This window comes from Gopherus evgoodei, chromosome 8 (assembly GCF_007399415.2).
Source record: "Gopherus evgoodei ecotype Sinaloan lineage chromosome 8, rGopEvg1_v1.p, whole genome shotgun sequence".
Taxonomy (NCBI): domain Eukaryota; kingdom Metazoa; phylum Chordata; order Testudines; family Testudinidae; genus Gopherus; species Gopherus evgoodei.
The window spans coordinates 6,244,545-6,264,094 of NC_044329.1; the positions used below are offsets into that span (position 1 = coordinate 6,244,545).

The following is a 19,550-nucleotide window of genomic DNA, read 5'->3' on the forward strand; positions in this document are numbered from 1 at the left end:
CCAGTGTACGGGTATGTCAGGGCGCACAGTGAAGATTGGCTTAAATGACATCCTGTGGTTGGTCTGAATTTTGACCCACCAGAACCTTTCTGTATTCTGTTTTCAAAGTCTGTGGGCTCAGATCATCCTTGCTTGTGCAGGGAAGTGGAATGTGCAACCCCATGAGTTGGCAGGGGCAGCTGCTCCCAATGGGAATTCACCAAAGTGTGGATCTCCTGCCTTCCTATGGGGTTCTGCAAGGGGAAGATACCTTGCAAGAGCAGCCAAAGTCCCATAACAGCCCCACCACCTGAAGCTGCTCAGGGATACTTGGGATTGGTGTATGTCCCAGACGCACTTTCCCTGCCCACTTCCTGGTTTTCATTGCCCATATCCAGGACTGCCTGGGCCAGCCGCAGGCCCAACAGCAGAGTGAGGTTTGCATGCACCTTGTTCAGCTGGACTGATAGGGTATTAATTCAAGACTCACTTCAGCCATCAGGGTCTACAGCTGCAGCATTTCACACCTTTTTCTCCCCCTCCACCACCCAGCAACCCCAAGGTATGCAAGCTTCATGTCTGAGATAAGCCCTACCCCATGCACCAGATTCAGTGCTGAGACTCAGATCTCCTGTCTGGTAACACAGAACTGCTAATGGACCACACACAAATTCCAACCCAGAGTTTTGAAGGGGATTGCTGTGCATGTTTTTTGGAATTCTTGGAATCCATTGAAAGAGCTTTTGGTAACTCTCCTAGGTACAATTCAGACCGTGGGACCACTGGACCGAGAATCTACCTCTCACTATTGGCTGACAGTGTTAGCTGTTGACCGAGGTTCAGTTCCTCTCTCCTCGGTGACTGAAGTTTATATTGAAGTCACCGACATCAATGACAACCCGCCCCAGATGTCGAGACCAGTCTTTTATGCCTCTGTCATGGAGAACTCCCCATTGAATACCTCTGTCCTTCAGCTTGATGCCAGGGACCCAGACTGCAGCTCTGCAGGGAAGCTGACTTTCCACATCGTAAATGGAAACCCTCAAGGGTTCTTCACCATTGACCCTGTCACAGGTAAGGACTAAACAGACTCAGTGCCTCCATCGTGCACACGGAGCTTTGCACAGAGCATACTCAGTGCAAGAGCGAGCACGGCTGCTAAATTACAGCTGGCCTCTGATGAAGTGGGTCAGTTTAACAGTGACTCTTTCAGATATCCAAATCCCCAGGTACAATGTCTGCTTAGAGACCGATTGTCTGTCACGGGCACTCCCACAAGCGGTCACAGTCTTTATCTGCAGCCGAGTGGCTCTCAGAAAGAAACAAGGTTGTTTTACCTCTTTGATCGCCTCAAAGAGAATCAAAGAAATTGTTTTTAATGTTTACAATCAACTGCCCCGCTGAGCAGCGTAAGCCAGTGGCAAGTGTATCAGCACCAGCAGGAAATGTCCTTTTGGAAGGTACTCTTTGGTTGTAGAATAGAATGATCTCCATATGACGGGATCAATCAGCACAAATTCTGCTATACCCGGGGACTCCTCTGGTTCGCCAGTGCGATTAGTGCAGTATTGACTCAGCCTGCTTCTGCCATCACTCCAGACTACATCTTTCATCCCAGCATTAGTTGCCAGATCTGTTAGAGCCTTCCAAAGCCCACTGATGCTTAGTGTAAACAGCTTCCCCAAACTATGAGAGTCTGACAGGGGGCCAGTCTGAAAATGAAAGCTCTGCCAGGCCTCTCACTATGTCAGCTCTTGGGAATCGGGGAAAGGAGGGCAAGGACTCTGAGTATGGGATGGGGTTGAGTAAATGAATCCGGCATGCGCATCACCACCATAGTGCAACAGGTTAAAGTTCTGAACTATGCTTACTTCCTTGCTCTCAGGATGCTACAGCAGCTGGATGTACCGAAAAGGCATGTGAACTAACAGCTTTTGGCAATGGATGTTGCTCATCAGTCTTTAGTAACCCCTCCCCTGGCTTGTTAAGAAGGGGGACTGGTGGTCTCCAGATGTTGAGATATTGTAGGGTTGACCAGGTGGGGGGAGGGCAGGTATGGTATAGTATAGTAAATGGTTAGAACCTCCAGGTTTCAATAGAGACTCTTTTTGTACTCCTTGTAAGATGGGACTGTATGTTGGCCACAAATGGCGACATGCTGGATAGTGTTACATGGTGGGCTCTGGAGTCCTCCCACCCATCTGTCTTCTTCAGCAACTGCAGCTCTACGTTCCTCTGCACCCCTAGGAACTATTCACTCTGCTGGAGAGTTGCAGCATCCACGTGAAAACAATATTTTAATTTTATGTTAAATAACCAGGCTAAAATCCAAACGAGCTGATTCACCTCTAAGGGAAATGTCTATACACAAACAGAAAATGTGTACTCACATGTAAGCTGTCTCCTATCCCTCTCTCTGTACTCTCCATCTCAGGGATTGTGTGCATCTGATGAGAGGTGACCTTATCACTTGGTGGGAGGACTCTTCCTTAAACTCAGAGCTTGGGAGCAATGAGAGGACCTGCTTCCAAAATTGATCTAGTTTCCTTTCTCTTCCCCTTTACTTGCATGTCACCCAAAACCAAAACGATTGCCTGGAAACCCTGGCATGCTCCCCTAGGTTTACATGCAAGTATATACAGATATTAAAAAGAAGGCATTGATTGCTGTTGCCAGATAAAGTAACAGCTTGTCTAAATTTCTGGCCTGTCGGCAGTTTATTGTTAACACAATGCTGATTTCACAATGAGGAAGGGAGCGTATTGGTTGCCCCACTAAAATGGCTTCAACTACAATCTTCTTGTGTCTCATTCTGAGGCTACCAATGGCTGAAAAGTGGTGGAAGGTAGAATGCTGCTCTGATGATTTACAGTGTGTTTGACATGGGGATCTACTTGACCATCTCAGGCCAGTGAACAACCATCATAGTTGTGAGGGGAAAAAACATTCACCAATGGGTGATTTTTACCTAAATTTAAAGAGACAGGGAAAGGGCTCAGAGAAGCCTCTAGTGCTTTTAACATACGCTGAAGAGGTTTTTCCAATATTCTAGCTCTTTATTCTAAGTGCTTTTTCAAAGGCAAAAACTGCCTCTCTCTCTTTCTTTACTAAATGGAGGAAAGACTGTGAAAGGTTCTAGAAGGGTTTAAATTCCAGAACCAGCAAAGCTCTAAACGAGGTTATAAATGATCACTTCCAAATTCTACCACACTTACTCTGAGATCAACCCAACGTTCAAAGACAGGAGAATATTTTGAATGATTGAATTTGCTGAGGCAGAAGTGGCTGTGACTGGACATGACTGGGAGTCTTACTTTCTTTAAGTTCTTCGGTTATGAGCTATGAGTAATTTCAAGTGGAAACCACAGAGTCTATTGTTGTTACTCATGCAATTTTAGCAAATACTGAAGAGATGAGAGTCGGCACAAAGGTTTCAGAGTCATGAGCCAACAGCACACTCAGAAGGAAACTTCCTAAACTTGAAGAAGACCACAGTCTAGGTCAGGGGTGGGCAAACTACAACCTGCAGACCGGATCCAGCCCATCAGGACTTTGGACCTGGCCTACAGGATTACCAGCCCTATTACACAGCAGGGCTAAGAGGGGATCCCAGCCTTCCCTGGCCCCGCGCCGCTCCCAGAAGCAGCCGGCACCACATCCGTGTAGCTCCTGGCGGAGGGCAGAGGCAGAGGGCTCTGCATGCTGCCCTCACCTGCAGGCACCGCCTCCCCTCCCCGCAGCTCTCATTGGCTGGGAACAGGGAACCGCAGGCGAGGGCAGCGTGTGGCAGAGTTGCCTGCCTCACCCCACCCCCAGGAGCCACTGCTGAACATGCTGGCCACTTCTGGGATTTGACACAGGGCCAGGGCAGGTAGGGAGCATCCCCTTAGCCCCGCTACATAACGATGCTGTGTGCCGCTGCCACCCCAGAGCCACGCGAGGTAACTGGTGACAGGCCGGAGCCCGCACCCCAACCCCCTGCAGGTCTCAGTGTGGTTCCCTGTGGACAGAGGGCCCCTTCCCCCCAGTTGTCATTTTGCTGGTGGTCTCAGAGAAATCAAGAATTGCAGGGGCCACAGAGATTACACTCCACCTCCCAGTCCTAGAGACAGGTTCCTCTGTTTGGAGTTGAGACACACTGGCAGACACAGCCCACACTGCAGCTATTCTGTGGAGCAATAGGAATTCAGTCTCTTTAAGTCAGTCTCTCAAGCCACAAGGCTTTACAGGGAGCAGAAAGGGCCCCCGTGAGACTGATCCCTCAACAAGAGGCTTCCCCAGGCAGCATAGAGCTAGCATAAGGGACTCAACCCTGTCCCCCCTCTCAGCTACCTGAGAGAGGGCGATGAAGGGGGTAATAAACAAAAGGTTAATAAGAAGAGGGAATAAACCCAGTGAAGATAAGAGCTTCCTGCCACTGGCAATGGAGTATCCCCAGCCCAGGCCAGCAGATGGTACAGATGATTTTTTACGAGACACAGTCTTAGCTGGAAACGTGTGCAGACATCTACATTGGATTTGCCTAGTATTCAGAAGTCATTCTTTGATGTAAATTGTGTTCCAGTGTATGGGGAGTTTGCAGGTGGTGCTGTGCAGGGAATTGAAGATGTCGGCATTACAGGATGGTTTGGGTCACTTGTCCTGTAGACAAGGAAATGTAGAATACATGGTAACCACTTTGCCTCAGAAAACTCGTACCTTCTTCCCTTTCACCAACTACTCTCTCAGCCAGTTTCTCTTCCTCAGGAACACCCTCCACCTCTGAGCTCTCTGCTACTACTGGGTTCCCGCATCCGGAGGGGCTAGTGCTTCCACAAACCCATTTTTTTCCCTGTGTGTTTCTTTCCATGGAGAGAACGAGAAAGTCTTGCAGAGATGGCTCCCCTCCCTCTTTAAACCCGAGTTCCTCCTTTCAGGAGACCAGGGCTGGGAAACATGCCTGAATGCATTCTCCTTATCCATCACCTATCAGCTGGGCTCCTAGCGTGCAGATTTAAGAGTGCTTTGAGACATATGGGCACCTTATTCTCAGGGAGGAAAAGGTCACTTTCTGCTTTACTGCTGTGAGCTCTAATGGGGTGTGGTCTTGTAAGTTAGTTACATTGGCTATAAAAATCCCACAAATGCCTGAACAGGAGGCAGCTGGGAGCCTACTACCTGAGGATCAATGTGGTTTATGCTTAGAGGTATGAATAATTTTCTCCAGCTCTGCCTTTTCAGAGGCCATCTGCTATCATGGCATTCCCTATGACTTGTAGTAGCTGTGTGCCCTCAGATATGTCATGTCTTGTACAACACATGTATAGCTTTGTCTTGGAGTAGGCGAGGCTGAAAGTCTGGCAGTGAAGCTGCCTGTCTGTAATGACCCTGCAGCAAGCAGTGCCTGATGACATGCTCAGCATGTCATCTCCTACAGACACAGTAATCAATGTCGTTTGTGGATCTTCAGACTTTGATTTTAAGAAGGACATCTGAGCAGCAATGTGGCAGTTGCTCATGGGCTGCTTTGGCATATAACATCACCAGTCTTTTCCCTTCAAAAAAGATGGCTCTGTGGCACAATGGATAGCGCATTGGACTTCTAGAGGCTGAAGAGATTCAAAGGTTCTGGGTTCGAGTCCCAGCAGAGTCACATTTTGGGGAGGGATAGCTCAGTGGTTTGAGCATTGGCTTGCTCAACCCAGAGGCGTGAGTTTAATCCTTGAGGGGGCCACTTGAGGATCTGGGGCAAAAAATCAGTACTTGGCCCTGCCAGGGAAGGCAGGGGGCTGGACTCAGTGACCTTTCAAGGTCTCTTCCAGTTCTATGAGATCGGTATGTCTCTATATATTATGTTGGGCATTGTTTTAACCCAGATCTAAGACACCTGTTTTCTGTTCCATCCCACTGAGCACACCATGCCCATCTGACTGTAAAAGATTTAGGAAACCACAGACTGTTCTAACATCAACTGTGCAGTGTGTTACATGATGCTGGCAATACTTGTGGGGTGGATTTTTTCTTTGTCACCTTTAAACAGAGGGCTGCATACAGTACTGACTTGCAAATGAGACTGGATTTAAAGTCCTTGTAAAAGCTGAAGCCAGAATAAGTCTTGGGTTTCTACCTTCATGCCCCTGCAACAAGCCTTTACATGCTTGGGTCTGTTCCAGCTGCAAATCCTTCAGCTTTTATTACCAGATCTCACATTCCTGAATCTGACTCTTGGAATTAGGAGCTGGAGACACAAGCCAAAGAGGTGCTTGTGAAACCACCCCTCACTCGGATCACCTTTGCAGTGACCTCCATTGAGCAGAGCACAGGAGATACCTCTCTTCAAAGACAAACCATGGTTCTTAAAGAACCCTGGAAAGCATTTGCTTCTTTCCAAATGAATTACAGAAGTGAAGACTGTTCACTCCTAATCAGCAATATGCAGGGCAGATCTGATGGTATCGGGGTGACCCTGATACCAGGGAAATCATTCTCATCATGGAAATCATTCACTGCTGACTTCACTCAAAATGCTGAAATCCAGTGCAGTCATAATCTCACTTCGTATTCTTAAAGGAACAGTACTTGAGGCTTGCGGAACCCACTTCACAAGACATCTCTGAGGCTAAGAGCTAAGATGATTTAAAAAAAAGGGCTGGATATTTATATGGAGAACAAGCACATCCACTGTCACATTAGATGGAATCATTTTACATTGGATAGACATTCTCATGCTTTAGGGAATAAGCCAACCATTAATGCGTTAGGAAGAAGTGTCCCCTGTATAAGGGACTAGCAGCTAGAACCCAAGTCTGCAGAGCCTGGAGCAGCTGATATTCCCACAAGCCCCTAGGCAGCCATGCAGAAGTATAGCCAGGGAACAGGGTGGAGACTAGATGCCACAGGAAGTACCGCCCAAGAGATCCAGAGTGACAGTATCATGAGGCTTTCTGATTGGCCAACTGCACCTACTTAACCCCAGGAGGTTGTCTGGGCAACCACACAGATGGTGGCCTGCTGTAATGCCAGACTTCACCTGGTCTCTGCCTCCATCCTGACTTTGACCCCCCTGATTCCTGCCTCTTGATTCTAGCCTGGTACTGCCTCTCATCTCCAGCCTGACTCTGGCCCTGATTCCTGAAGACCTCAGCCCAGCTGTGACTGCTAGGCCAGACTGCCTGTACCCCAGTTCCTTACACCTGCTGGCTAGCTTTGTCCAGAATTGTCTACTGAGGGGTGGTTCTTGAAGCTTCCTCTCATGCATGTGGTGCTGGCCACTGTCAGAGAGAGGATGCTGGAATGTATGGACCCCTGGTTACTTCCAATGTCCCCATGTTACTACTAGGCTAATGTCATCCCAGCTGTAACTTTCTAAGGACCAGTTGCACAGCCCTTACTCACCCTGGTGAAAATGTGTTTTCCCCCTTCTGGAATCTCATATTATTTCCATATGAACTGTCTCAGGCAGCCTTCCCATTCACTGCCCAGGCTGTGCCACTTCCCCAGTGGCTAGCAGGGGAACCTGGGCCTGTCCACTAATCCAGGTTCCTGCTCAGAGACCCTCTAATCACCAGCCAAAGTCTGCACCATCCCAAACATTGCTGCCCTTTCCCTGAGCCTTTTCCTCCTCCATCCCTATCGGGCTTCTGCTCCACCACCCTTCTAGTTAACTCTTCCTTCAGGGCCAGGATCCCAGGACTTTCTCTCTACCCCTGGGTCTCCTCCTTTCCCTCTCTAAGTCCGGAGAATAACTGCAGGCTTCCACACTGAGCTCCTTTCTGCTGTAAATGTCCTTGCTTTATACTAGCCCCACCTGTATCCTTAATCAGGGCTCTCTCATCAAGGCTCATTCTCTCTCAGATGTGGCCTATTGGATGACTTAATCCCGCCTGGGCCATATTAACCCTTGGTGGTCTAGTGTGGGGTGAACATTCTGTCACAGGGAGATATAAGGAAAAAGGGGATTGTTAGATCATCTAGTCAGACCTCCTGTATGTCACCGGCCACTAACGTTCACCCAGTTGTCCCTTTAATGAGCCCAATAACTTGTGTGTGGCTAAAACGTATCTTCCCAAAAGGCATCTAGTCTGGATCTGAAGACATCAAGAGATGGAGAATCCACCCTTGCCCTTGATAGTTCGTTTCAGTGGTTAATTGCCCTCACCCTTAACAATTTGTGCCAAAAGAAAGAAAGAGGGAGAGGGGTCTACTGAGGAGGTGAAATGGGAGAACAGAAAAAAAGAAAGAGGGTGAGGGAGGTAAGAAAGCACATGAGAGGGGGTCTGGGGGAGAAATGAAAAGAAGGAACAGGACAATATAAAAGAGAGAAGGGATTTCAGGCAAACTATCTCCTCCTTTTTCAGGACCTTGTGGTGAAAAGCTCAGGTGCTCTTGACCTTGGAGCTCCGCGTTTTAAATCTTTGGGTTCTGCTCTTGCCCAAGCTGGGCATGAGGTCAGAACCCTATCTCCAGCTCTGCCAGCAGAAGCTGTTGTTTTCTGTTGGCTGATACCAATGCGCTGTTGATTGCTGCTCCTGTTCCAACATGCCTGGCTTTCTTCTTCCTTATTCTGACAGTGAGCAGGAGGCATTCTGTTGCTGCAGGCAGAAATGATCTGTTCCCATTGCTCAGCACATGGGCTCGGACAGGCTGCAAGCACAGGGCTTGTGCATTCCTGGCCTTGCAAACTTTTCTTCCAGCTGGAAAAGAACTTTAAAGCCGATACAGTACCTGAGTTAGTTTGCAAGTGATCTTCAGGACCAGCCTGAAGATTATTAGGAGGAGGAGACGACGACCTAGGAGTAAACACGTTTGTGTTGGTTCTTGTCTGGGATTTTGTAAAAAGGCCACCGCGCTCAATGATTAACCTGGGCAGTAAAAACTTGAGGGAGTTAACCGCTCCAATGGCATCTAACCTCCATGTTGTGTGCAGGGGCTGAGTTGGCCTCTGGAGCTTCAGCCTCCTGGCTCGTGTGCCTTTCCAAACAGTGACAAGGTACCTTTACCATTACTGAGCCCTGGGGCAAAACCAAGGAAATCAGCCCAGAAACCCAGAGTGGATTTCAAATCCCTTTAGAGAGCCTGCTCGGTGTTGGCCAAATGAGAAAGGAAAACAGCAATGATCGGGGGAGGGTGCTTTTTTCCAGCTCCTAGGAGGAAGTGGTTCAAACAGCTGTGTGTAAATATCTCTTCAGGGCACAATAGCTAAGGGAAGAAATGGTTTTGCCTTCCACTCTAGCCCTCTGATTTCAGAGTGTGCGTAACAGAATGGCAACAAAGAAAAAATAGGTATTAATTCCATCTGGCTTCCCCTGAACTTCATGTCCGGTCTCAGCCTCTGGGGCTCCGAGTGCTCAGCTGCCGGAGTTGTGTGAACACACTTTGCATTTGTGTGCCTTGGCAGGCGTGCAGCACTATAGCTCTGTTTGGGACTTAAAGCAATTAACCATTAACCACACACGCTTTCTGGGCTCAAGGCAGGCTGGTTAACAAACCATGGAGAGGCATCACCACCAGCGACTGGGCATGGGATGGGGGGCACAGAAACAAGTCTGCCCTAGTGGAGCTTACCCTGGGGTCAGAAAGAGAAGCCAATAGAAGAGGGACACCTTCCCCCCATTGTACACAGGAGTTATGGACATAAAGCAAAATCACCAGTGCTGGGGAGCAGGGTCCTCCATTATCCACAGGGAAGGTTTAGCATGGACCATGATACTTCTATCATAGAATGATGATCAGCAGGACCGAGTCCACCCACCCTCTACTCCTTCATTTCCCAGCTACTGTGATGCGCAGCCAAAACCCAGTTTGTTTTCAGTTCCACCACCAGCCAAGCCCAGAGAAGGATCTCAGGCCGGCCTCCTTTTTGTGACTAACTTTCTACCAGTGTGACAAGGTGGGGAGGTATATATTTTATTGGACCAACTTCTGTAGGCGAGAGAGACATGCTTCCGAGCCACACAGAGCTCTTCTTCAGGTCTCACAAGCTTGTCTCTCTCGCCAACAGAGGTGGGTCCAATAAAAGAGATCACCTTAACCACCATGTCTCTTTAATATCCTGGGACTGACATGACTACAATTCCACTGCATACATTTCCCTCATGTTCCCCCTTTCACATCCACTTACCCACCTGGCATCCACCCACCTCTCCCAGCTATTCTCCTGTAAGCCATTGCTACAGGATTCAGCAGCCTCCCCAGGTGCCATTGCTTATGACTCAGCATTTAGGCCCTGATTCAGCATGTGCTGAAGTGTTTTGCTAAATCAGAGACTTACTTGTTCTCATAGATATATTTGTTCCTGACTCAGCGTGGAGAGAGACTTAAGATGATTTCTTGAGGTCCCTTCTAGCACTACATTTTTATGACTCTATGACAAGGGAAAAGATTCAAAGATTCGTTGATTGCTGTCTTATTGCTTCTTGCTCTTCTATCTCTGCTCAGATGTAGAAATGATGATGGAGTGGGGGGGGGGGCAGGAATCCATCACATGTATCCAAACGTAGTCGGTTAATGTATCTTATAACAAGAGTAGCTTAAGAAGACCAGGTTTACTGTTCGAAATGCATCAGATAAATATTTATAGTGGCAGCTGCCACAGCTGCAGGGTGTTTCTCACAGCCACATGCAATTTTCCGCTGCCTGTGGCACTTAAACACTTGTACACAAAAGTACCTGTGACAAAATTTAAAACAGCAGTATTCATCCAGTAAATTTATTAGCCCTTGGATCAGAAACAGGATTTTAAAACATTTGGGTTGTCATTTTTGACACCCCTACAAACGTTTAATGGCATCTGATGCCTTCCACTCTCTTTTTAAAGGCAAAGCCAACTGACAGCAGGTGGCGAAATGAAAGCAGGGATGATGTAAGCACAGCGTTGCCAGTGCGAATTACATATCCACTAGACAGACTGATACAGGCCCACACTACCACCCAGGAACACTATTCAACAATTAGTGTTCAAAAGTCCTAGGTCAAGCCTCAAAAATCATGAGATGATCTTAAAAATCACGAGTGTTTTTAACTATATATTTGGGCTTTACTTTAATTTGCTTTCTGGTTCCTGAGCCTTTGGAGTACATGCAGTTGCATTTTCAAGCTTTTATCCCTAACTGTGAGGGCTAAAAACTTACTTAAAAAAAAAAAAAAAAAGCTGAGATTCTCACATCACCATTCGACTCCAGGAGTTGGGGTTTAAAGCACCATGTGTCCCAAAATTTCTGATAAAAATCACTGGAGTTAGCAACAGCACCACACACATGTTCAGTAGCATATGAAAAATACATAGAGTCTATTCCCACAGGGGATCTGTAATATGTAAGGTAAAGTCTAATCCTTCCCCATTTATTTTCAAAGGTACTTTCCGCATATGGAGATATTTCACTAGGAGTTGGCATTTGTGTAGCAGACAATGGATGAGATTCAGGGAGGCCAGCCAGTAGACACAGCTGCTGTGTAGTATGGTTACTGAGGGTGGGCAACACTGTGAAACAATGTGGTTTTTAAAAGGTGCCTTTAGAATCATAGAATCGCAGGGTTGGAAGGGACCTCAGGAGGTCATCTAGTCTGACCCCCTGCTCAAAGCAGGACCAATCCCTAAATGGCCCCCTCAAGGATTGAATTCACAACCTAGATTTAGCAGTGCTCAAACCACTGAGCTATTCCTCCACCCCAATGTGGTTGTTAAGCCAAACATGCACTTAAACGATGGCCTCATCTGGAATCTCTCAAACCCTGTCCTCTCCCACCTCTGCACAGTGGTCATGCCAATAAAGAGAGATGAGGAGAAGAGGACATTTTTGTCATGTTCATTATAAACTGTAAATAATAATAATGCCTAGCTTTGCAATGCCAGATTTCAAAGTGCTTTTCAAAAGAGGGTGGTATCATTATCCCCATTTTCCAAATGGGAAAATTAAGGCACACAAAGGGGAAGTGACACCCAATAGCAAAGGTGAGAATAGAATCTAGGTCTCCTGAGCCCTAGCCCAGGCTACTAGGCCACACTGCCTTGTAATAGGGTGTGTAGTCTAATGGTTAAAGCAGGGGACTGTCAGACAGGCCCCTGAATTCTATTCCCAGTTCTGCCACTGACTTACTCTGTGACCTTGTGCATGGTCCTCAACCTTCCCTGCTTCCATTTGTCCATCTGGAATAAGGACATAATAATATTTATATTGCAGAGATATTAAAGGTGCCAAAGCACCTTCATGAATGTCTGGAAAGCTGTTTGGGATTCTCAGATGGAAAGTGCAATAGATTGTAATTACGCTTACTATGATAATGCACTATCATAGAATCATAGGATTGGAAGGGATCTCGAGAGGTCAGCTAGTCCAGTCCCCTACACTCATGACAGGACTAAGGATTATCTAGACCATCCCTGACATGTGTTTGTCTAACCTGCTCTTAAAAAATCTCCCATGATGGAGATTCCACCAACTCGTTAGGCATTATGATTGGTTATCGTAAGTATTATTATTGGTCCAAATCTGAGGTCCTCGCTCAGTGTTCACACAAATTCCCATTGACTTCAGTTGGAGTTTGCGTGAGTAAGGGCCCTCAGGATTTGACACATAATAAATCAAGCAGTGACTGCTGGCCACGGCAGAAATAGGGCTGCAACACAGAGTGCTCACAAGGTAGGAGGCTGTTCATTGTCAGAAAGTCATGCATTATATATAAAATTTCCATCAGCTGGCAGAGCTGGTTTTGTTGCTTCTTGTTCTATCCTTAGAGGCTAAGGTGAACAAGTTTTCTCCCACCTCCCTATGACACCCTTTTAGATACCTGACAACTGCTATCATGTCCCCTCTCAGTGTTCTCTTTTCCAAACTAAATAAACCCATTTCTTTCAGCTTTCCTTCACAGGTCATGTTCTCAAGACCTTCAATCATTCTGGTTGCTCTTCTCTGGACCCTCTCCAATTTCTCCACATCTTTCTTGAAATGCAGCGCCCAGAACTGGACACAATACTCCAGTTGAGGCCTAACCAGCGCAGAGTAGAGCAGAAGAATGACTTCTCGTGTCTTGCTCACAACACACCTGTTAATGCATTCCAGAATCACATCTGCTTTTTTTGCAACAGCATCACACTGTTGACTCATATTTAGCTTGTGGTCCACTATAACCCCTAGATCCCTATCCGCCATACTCCTTCCTAGACAGTTTCTTCCCATTCTGTATGTGTGAAACTGATTGTTCCTTCCTAAGTGGAGCACTTTGCATTTGTCTTTATTAAATTTCATCCTGTTTACCTCAGACCGTTTCTCCAGATCATTTTGAATTTTGACCCCATCCTCCAAAGCAGTTGCAATCCCTCCCAGTTTGATATCATCTGCAAACTTAATAAGCGTACTTTCTATGCCAATATCTAAGTTGTTGATGAAGATATTGATTCATTGATTTAAAGGGCAGGAGGGACCATTATGATCATCTGGTCTGACCTCCTGCATAACACAGGCCAGAGGATTTCACCCACTAATCCTGCAACAGGCTCACGCTAGACCATATTTTTTAGAAAGCCATTGACCCTAGAGCTAAAGACTTCAGATGATGGAGACTCCACCATATCCTAATGGTTAATTACTGTCACTGTTAAAAAAGTGTACCTCATAGCCTGGATTTATCTAGTGCCAGCTTCCAGCTACTGACTGGGAAAGAGATTCTTCCCCTCCATAAAAAGGAACTTCAAAATTTTGCCCAAAATACTGTAACATTTAGAGATCAGTGTTCAAAATAGAGAAACAGGAGGCAACATTTCCACATTGCACACCTCTTCTACTCGCAAGAATGGGAAGTTTGCTAGTTTGAACGAGGAAATGTTCTCTTGCTTTTTTCCATCCATTTACTTAAGGGGTATTGTCGGCATTGGAATCTCTGGCTCTGGCTGGCGAGTTGGAAGAGCAGTTTGTGCCATCCCCTCCTATGAGGCTTGGAACTCAAAGATTATTTCTCTCTTGGCAGGTCTGATTTCCACCACTTCTCGGCAGCTGGATCGAGAACACAAGGCTGAACATATCCTAGAGGTGGGTAATGACGAAGCTGTAATTAGCTTTATTTACCTACCAGTGTTTCAAGTCCTCAAAGAACATTGCCTTGCAAGTTGGCTCACAGAGAAAGAGACTCGTACCATCAGCTTCCAAGCGCTGGGAAAGATAATTAAATGTTCTGCTTTTTTTCCCCTGTGTTGCTCCAAGTGCCAGCTGCACAATGTTTTTGAAAAGTGCCTCAAGATTTCCTAACGGAAGAGCAGAGAAACATAAGGCCTGTTGCCAAACCATGGGGAACAAAGGGTAGGAATTACAATTCTAACCTCTAACAACGTAGACAATGATTCATTTGTAAGAGGTCAAGCCAGAGAGATTTGCCCTTATTTGTCTTACTGTATGACATAATCTGGGCCGCGTCCTCAGCAGCACTGACCTGCCGTTGGATTGGAGGGAAGGGAAGGAGGCCTCCCCAATCCTGGAACACAGCTGCAGCCAAACTAACCCCCAGTACAAGTTAGAGAAGGCACAGCAACCATATGGGCCATTCCACCAGCCCAGGATTGCCACTTGGCCCCTGTGCAGAAAGGAAAGCAAGGGTGGTACAGAACAACCTAGGCTGCCTTTACATCACTAGGAGATTCCCCTAAACTAGGGCGATTCCCATAAAGCTAAAGGAATCCCCAGTTGCCCTGAGGAACCAGCCCCCTCCTCCCTAACAATAATGTTTAGTAATTCTAGAACACTCTACTCACACATACCTTTTCAGTGTCTACACACACATACCTTTTCAGTGTCACAGCATCCCCAAGAGATCTGATTATACCCATTTTATAGAGGGATAAACCGAGGCACAGAGAGGTTAAATGACTTGCCCCAAGACTTGGGGCAAGTCAGTATTAGAACTCAGAAGCTCTTGTGACTGAGCACTGGCACTGGAGACATCAGTACATTTGTCAGCATCTTCCTTATTTCTAAATATGCTATAGTTCCAGGCGAGGGGGAATTTTCTTGCCGCTTTTCTATATGTCTGTGGATTCCATGGTCATTTGGGACATATTTCAGCACACTACCTATTCTGCAGTTTCAGGACCTTTGTGCTCCTTTTCTCCCACCCTCCAAGAGTTTCACAAACACAACCGTGAAATGGCCAAATCCTAAACCTTCATCCCATTCGTTATAGTCCCTGTATACAAAACATTATCAATAACTTGTCACACAAAGATCACAGCTCTGCTCAATCTAGGTTAAGTCACCTTTTTAATGGCTTTTCGCACAGAGCTTACATATACCATGGGGAGGTCATAACTGCCTGTTCATGCATCCAGAACCCTGGAAGAATGTATATATTTGTGTAGCAAGATTAGAACCGGATTCAACCACATCCATTTTACTCCACTGATTTCAATGGAATTACTCCTGATTTATTCCAGTGTAAATGAGAGGAGAATCAGGTTCTTAGATTTATATCTATAATGACCCATGGCCTGAACTATTAGTGGGATTTGAACCTGGGACCTTTAGTGGTAAAAGCAGGTATCTCTAACCCTTCAGCACAAGGTGTAGTTGTAGTAAATGCATCTCCTCTTACGTGGACCAGCCCTAAACAATACCACGTTGTGTGACTTACATAACTTCTGCAAGCTGCAGACCTCAGAGAACAACTTGGTCACATGCAGTTGGATAGGTCTGAAATTTCATCCAGGCAGGGGAAGTGACATTCAGATCATGTTCACGGACAAATACACATACACACAACACACACTTTATATTTTCACAACTGCCCTTCATGATGAGGGTTGGCTGTTGTGCCCTGGGTCATGACAAGATGCTCCTTCACCTAGTCCCCTGGTTTGCTTGCAGGTTGCTGTTTCGGACAACGGAGATCCAACCCTGAAGTCCACCGCCAGAGTTGTGATCCAGGTGCTGGATGCCAATGACAATCCTCCCAGCTTCCCCCATAAACTCTTCATGGTTCAGCTCCAAGAGAGAGCTGCTTCCGAGGCTCCACTGCCAGTCTGCAGGCTGATTGCCTCAGACCGTGACATGGGACAGAATGGACAGATCACCTATAGCATGGAGGAGTATGATGAGGGGATATTCACCATCAACCCTGCAACAGGCATGGTGCTCTCCAGAAAGGCTTTCCCTGCCTCAGAATACAACATACTAACGGTGAGAGAGGCACAGAAAGAGACTGCACATGAAGGGAGAAGAGTAGGGAGAAAGAAGGCAGGAAAACAGAAGTAGGAGGGAGGGAGAAAATGAGAGAGGAGAGAAAGAAGATGGATAAGATGAAAGGGACACATGGAAGAGAGAGAGGGAGAGAGAGAGAGAGAGGGAGTGAGGAGGGGGAGATGGACACAGATGGAAGGACAAAGAGAACCAGTGAAAGTGAGATGGAAGTATGAAAAATGGAGGGGAAGTCTGAGGTGGAATACACCACATTCTTCCAGGGAGAATATCATGTTCCACATGATCTCACCTGGGCTTGGATCTGAGTCTGAGCTTTCCCATAGTTTTAGAGGTGTTTAGATTTGGGGTTCTGGTTCAGATCCATTGCAGAGAAGAGCTGGGACCCAACTCATAAAGTTACAATTGAGGTTCAAACTTCTGCCAACTTCAGGGGCCTTTGGATCCAGGCATCTGGCCCAGGTCCCTCTCTGCTTTGCCACAAGCAAGAATCTGATTTGGAGTGAGCCTGGGAAAGTATAAGGGTTTGCTTCGTGACCAATAGGAATTTGGTTTGCATGACAGCACTGTGAAAGCAGGTGAACCTTTGCCCATATGAGTGAGGTTGGCTTTGTGGTTTACGGGTGCGTTCAGGCTTAAAACTCAAAGAGAAACTGCAAGGAAGTATCATGCAGAGCCAGGCCCTGAGAACTTCAGTCCAACCTGATTAGTGTGTGAGATTGCTAAACCAGCACTTCTCTCTGAAACCCGGCCTGTGTATTCATTGGCAGGTCAAGGCGACAGACGATGGCAGCCCCCCACTTTCCTCCAGTGTGCGGCTTCACATCAGTTGGGTCTCTAGCCCAGGCCCGTCTTCAGAGCCACTAGCTTTCGACGAGCCCCATTTTAACTTTGCTGTGATGGAAACAGACCCTGTGAACCACATGGTGGGAGTGATCAGCGTCGAGATCGGACCCAGCCAGCTCTGGTTTGACATCACAGGTGAGGCACCAGTGGGAAACTAGTGCTGTGGTGTCTAAGAGCTGGAAGAATTTTGCCCTAGTTCCCTTGGCATTCAGCACATACATGCCCTGAGCTAACAAAGCTGTTTACTTAAGATTATAGGAGAAGCCTCCATGTATGCATTGAATGGCATTCAGGCTGACTACACAGTAAACATAGCTGCCCCACTAAAAGAGTTGGTGCCCAAGAACAACTACCCATCATATTTTACAGTGACATTTCTGGCACTTGCCCATCTCTAATGAAAGCTCCTGCTCTGGAAGATGCCGAGGGTGAGACAGACTCACGTGGGTCATGGGAAATATGTGGCAATCCTGGCCCTGCAGCTTGGTAAATCACTTTTTGGGTGTTCTGATTGGCTGACCCGGTTACCATGCTTGCTTTGCTCAGGGCACTGTATGATCTCTCTGGAAAACAATTCCTTTTGGACGACTCCTCTTCTTCCTCCTCTGAGTCTGCTCTTAAATCTCCTATGATTTCTATCAGATCAGGTTTGATATAGACCAGGGGTAGGCAACCTATGGCGAACGCGGCACACAAGCTGATTTTCAGTGGCACTCACACTGCGCGGGTCCTGGCCATTGGTCAGGGGGCTCTGCATTTTAATTTAATTTTAAATGAAGCTTCTTAAACATTTTAAAAGCCTTATTTACTTTACATACAACAATAGTTTAGTTATACATTATAGACTTATAGAAAGAAACCTTCTATAAACATTAAAATGTATTACTGGCACACGAAACCTTAAATTAGAATGAATAAATAAAGATTCGGCACACCACTTCTGAAAGGTTGCCAATCCCTGATATAGACAGTGTATCCTTCCCTTACTTCTGATGGAGGTGCTTACCCATGATGGTTCTCCTTTTTAGGACTCCCCTCTGGGACAACTTTGTGGGAAGGCAGACTGTGAAGCTGGGATGAATTTGTTCCTGGATCGTACTGGGCAGAGATAGTGGTTCAGAACTGTCATGCCCTTCGGTGCTCAGTATGCACCTAGTAATGGGACTATGGCATATGCCTATTTAGACTAGTCCTCACTGGGGTCCAGTCTGTAGGGATTGTCCTTCACAGACAGAGCTTTAAGTGTGTGAGTAAATCCTTCTCCCTCCTCTACTGTATTTGGACAAGGATAATGAAGTACAAATACAATTAACAATGGGAGTCGACATTGTGTAGTGTTGTAACGAGGCGAGACTCACCCGGTGGCACCTCCTGCTGGTCATCCAGGGAATTAGTGTTCCAGCCTCCAGACCACTCTCTGTCGGCCGGTGTCTCTCCCCCGCTGGGCCCCCGTGTCCCTCCCAGACCCCAGTGCCCCTTTCCGCTGGGGTGCTGCCCCCTCGCAGTACCCCTCCAGTCTCACTGGGTCTCCCCACCCAGGGGAAATCCCCAACTCCCTATCCCCATCTCACCTCAGTCATGGGCTACTGCCAGTCATCCTCTAGCCCCCGCTCACTGGGGCAGACTGCAGTGTAAGAACCACTCAGCATAGGTGGGGAGGGTGGTTGGACCTGCTGCCTCTGTCTACCGTGGGCTGCCCCTTTGCACCTCAGTACCTTTCAGGCCTTTAGCACAGCCTGCAGCTTTCCAGGCCAGAGTACCCCAGCTCATCTAGTCTTTCCCCAGCCCTGCTCCAATCTAGGTACTCTGCTCAGGTCACTGCAGCCAGGTCCCTCCATCTCAAAAGCTAGAGAGAGAGTCTCAGTGCCTGGCTCAGGGCATTTTTATAAGGGCCAGCTGTGTTCTGTTTGGGGCATGGCCCCAGCTGAGGCTGCTTCCCCAATCACAGCCCTATCCTGGGCTGTTCTAAGCCCTTTAAGCGACCACCCCGCTACAAGCACTGACAATGCCAATGCAACATTTCTCTTGCTTTATTATCGCTTGCCTGGGTTTTCTAGCCCCAAGGATATTTACTCTGAATTTAATCACAGCGTTTATCTTCCCTCACAGTTCACACCCTTTCTGACCTCCTGCATGCTGAACACCAAATTCAGAAAAGGCCGTTGTTAATGCAGTCTAAGTGCTACCTCACCAGGCATCTGAATCCGCACTGTTTAATTTATTTTATGCTGCTGATGAAGTTGTGATCTGCAGCAGAATGCAGCACTGCTGATGCTGCAGAAATCAGGCAGCCTTGGTGCATAATTTGAGACTAGCCTTTCACCGATATCAGGGTTTTTCTCACTGGAGGCAGGGGCGGCTCCAGGTACCAGCGCACCAAGCATGTGCCTGGGGCGGCAAGCCGCGGGGGGCAGCCTGCTGGTCACCTTGAGGGCGACAGTCAGGCTGCCTTCGGCGGCATGCCTGCAGGAGGTCTGCCAGTCCCACGGTTTCAGCAGCAATTGGGCGTAGGCATGCGACTGGCGGACCTCTCGCAGGCATGCTGCCGAATCCGCATTACCAGCAGAC

At 47.3% G+C, this 19,550-nt stretch overlaps 1 protein-coding gene and 1 non-coding gene across 3 annotated transcripts in view; both read left to right on the forward strand.

The window, feature by feature from the left end:
- FAT2 (FAT atypical cadherin 2) overlaps window positions 1-19,550 on the forward strand; it is a 78,641-nt gene that overhangs the window by 16,424 nt on the left and 42,667 nt on the right. For both annotated transcript variants that reach the window (XM_030573369.1, XM_030573370.1), the window contains exons 3-6: window positions 739-1,053; window positions 13,921-13,982; window positions 15,807-16,118; window positions 16,907-17,117. In XM_030573369.1, the coding sequence (XP_030429229.1) occupies window positions 739-1,053; window positions 13,921-13,982; window positions 15,807-16,118; window positions 16,907-17,117 (900 nt within the window). The remainder of the gene's footprint in view (window positions 1-738; window positions 1,054-13,920; window positions 13,983-15,806; window positions 16,119-16,906; window positions 17,118-19,550) is intronic.
- TRNAR-UCU lies at window positions 5,527-5,611 on the forward strand. The gene is given in 2 exon segments: window positions 5,527-5,563; window positions 5,576-5,611. It is a non-coding gene; the product is annotated as a tRNA-Arg (tRNA).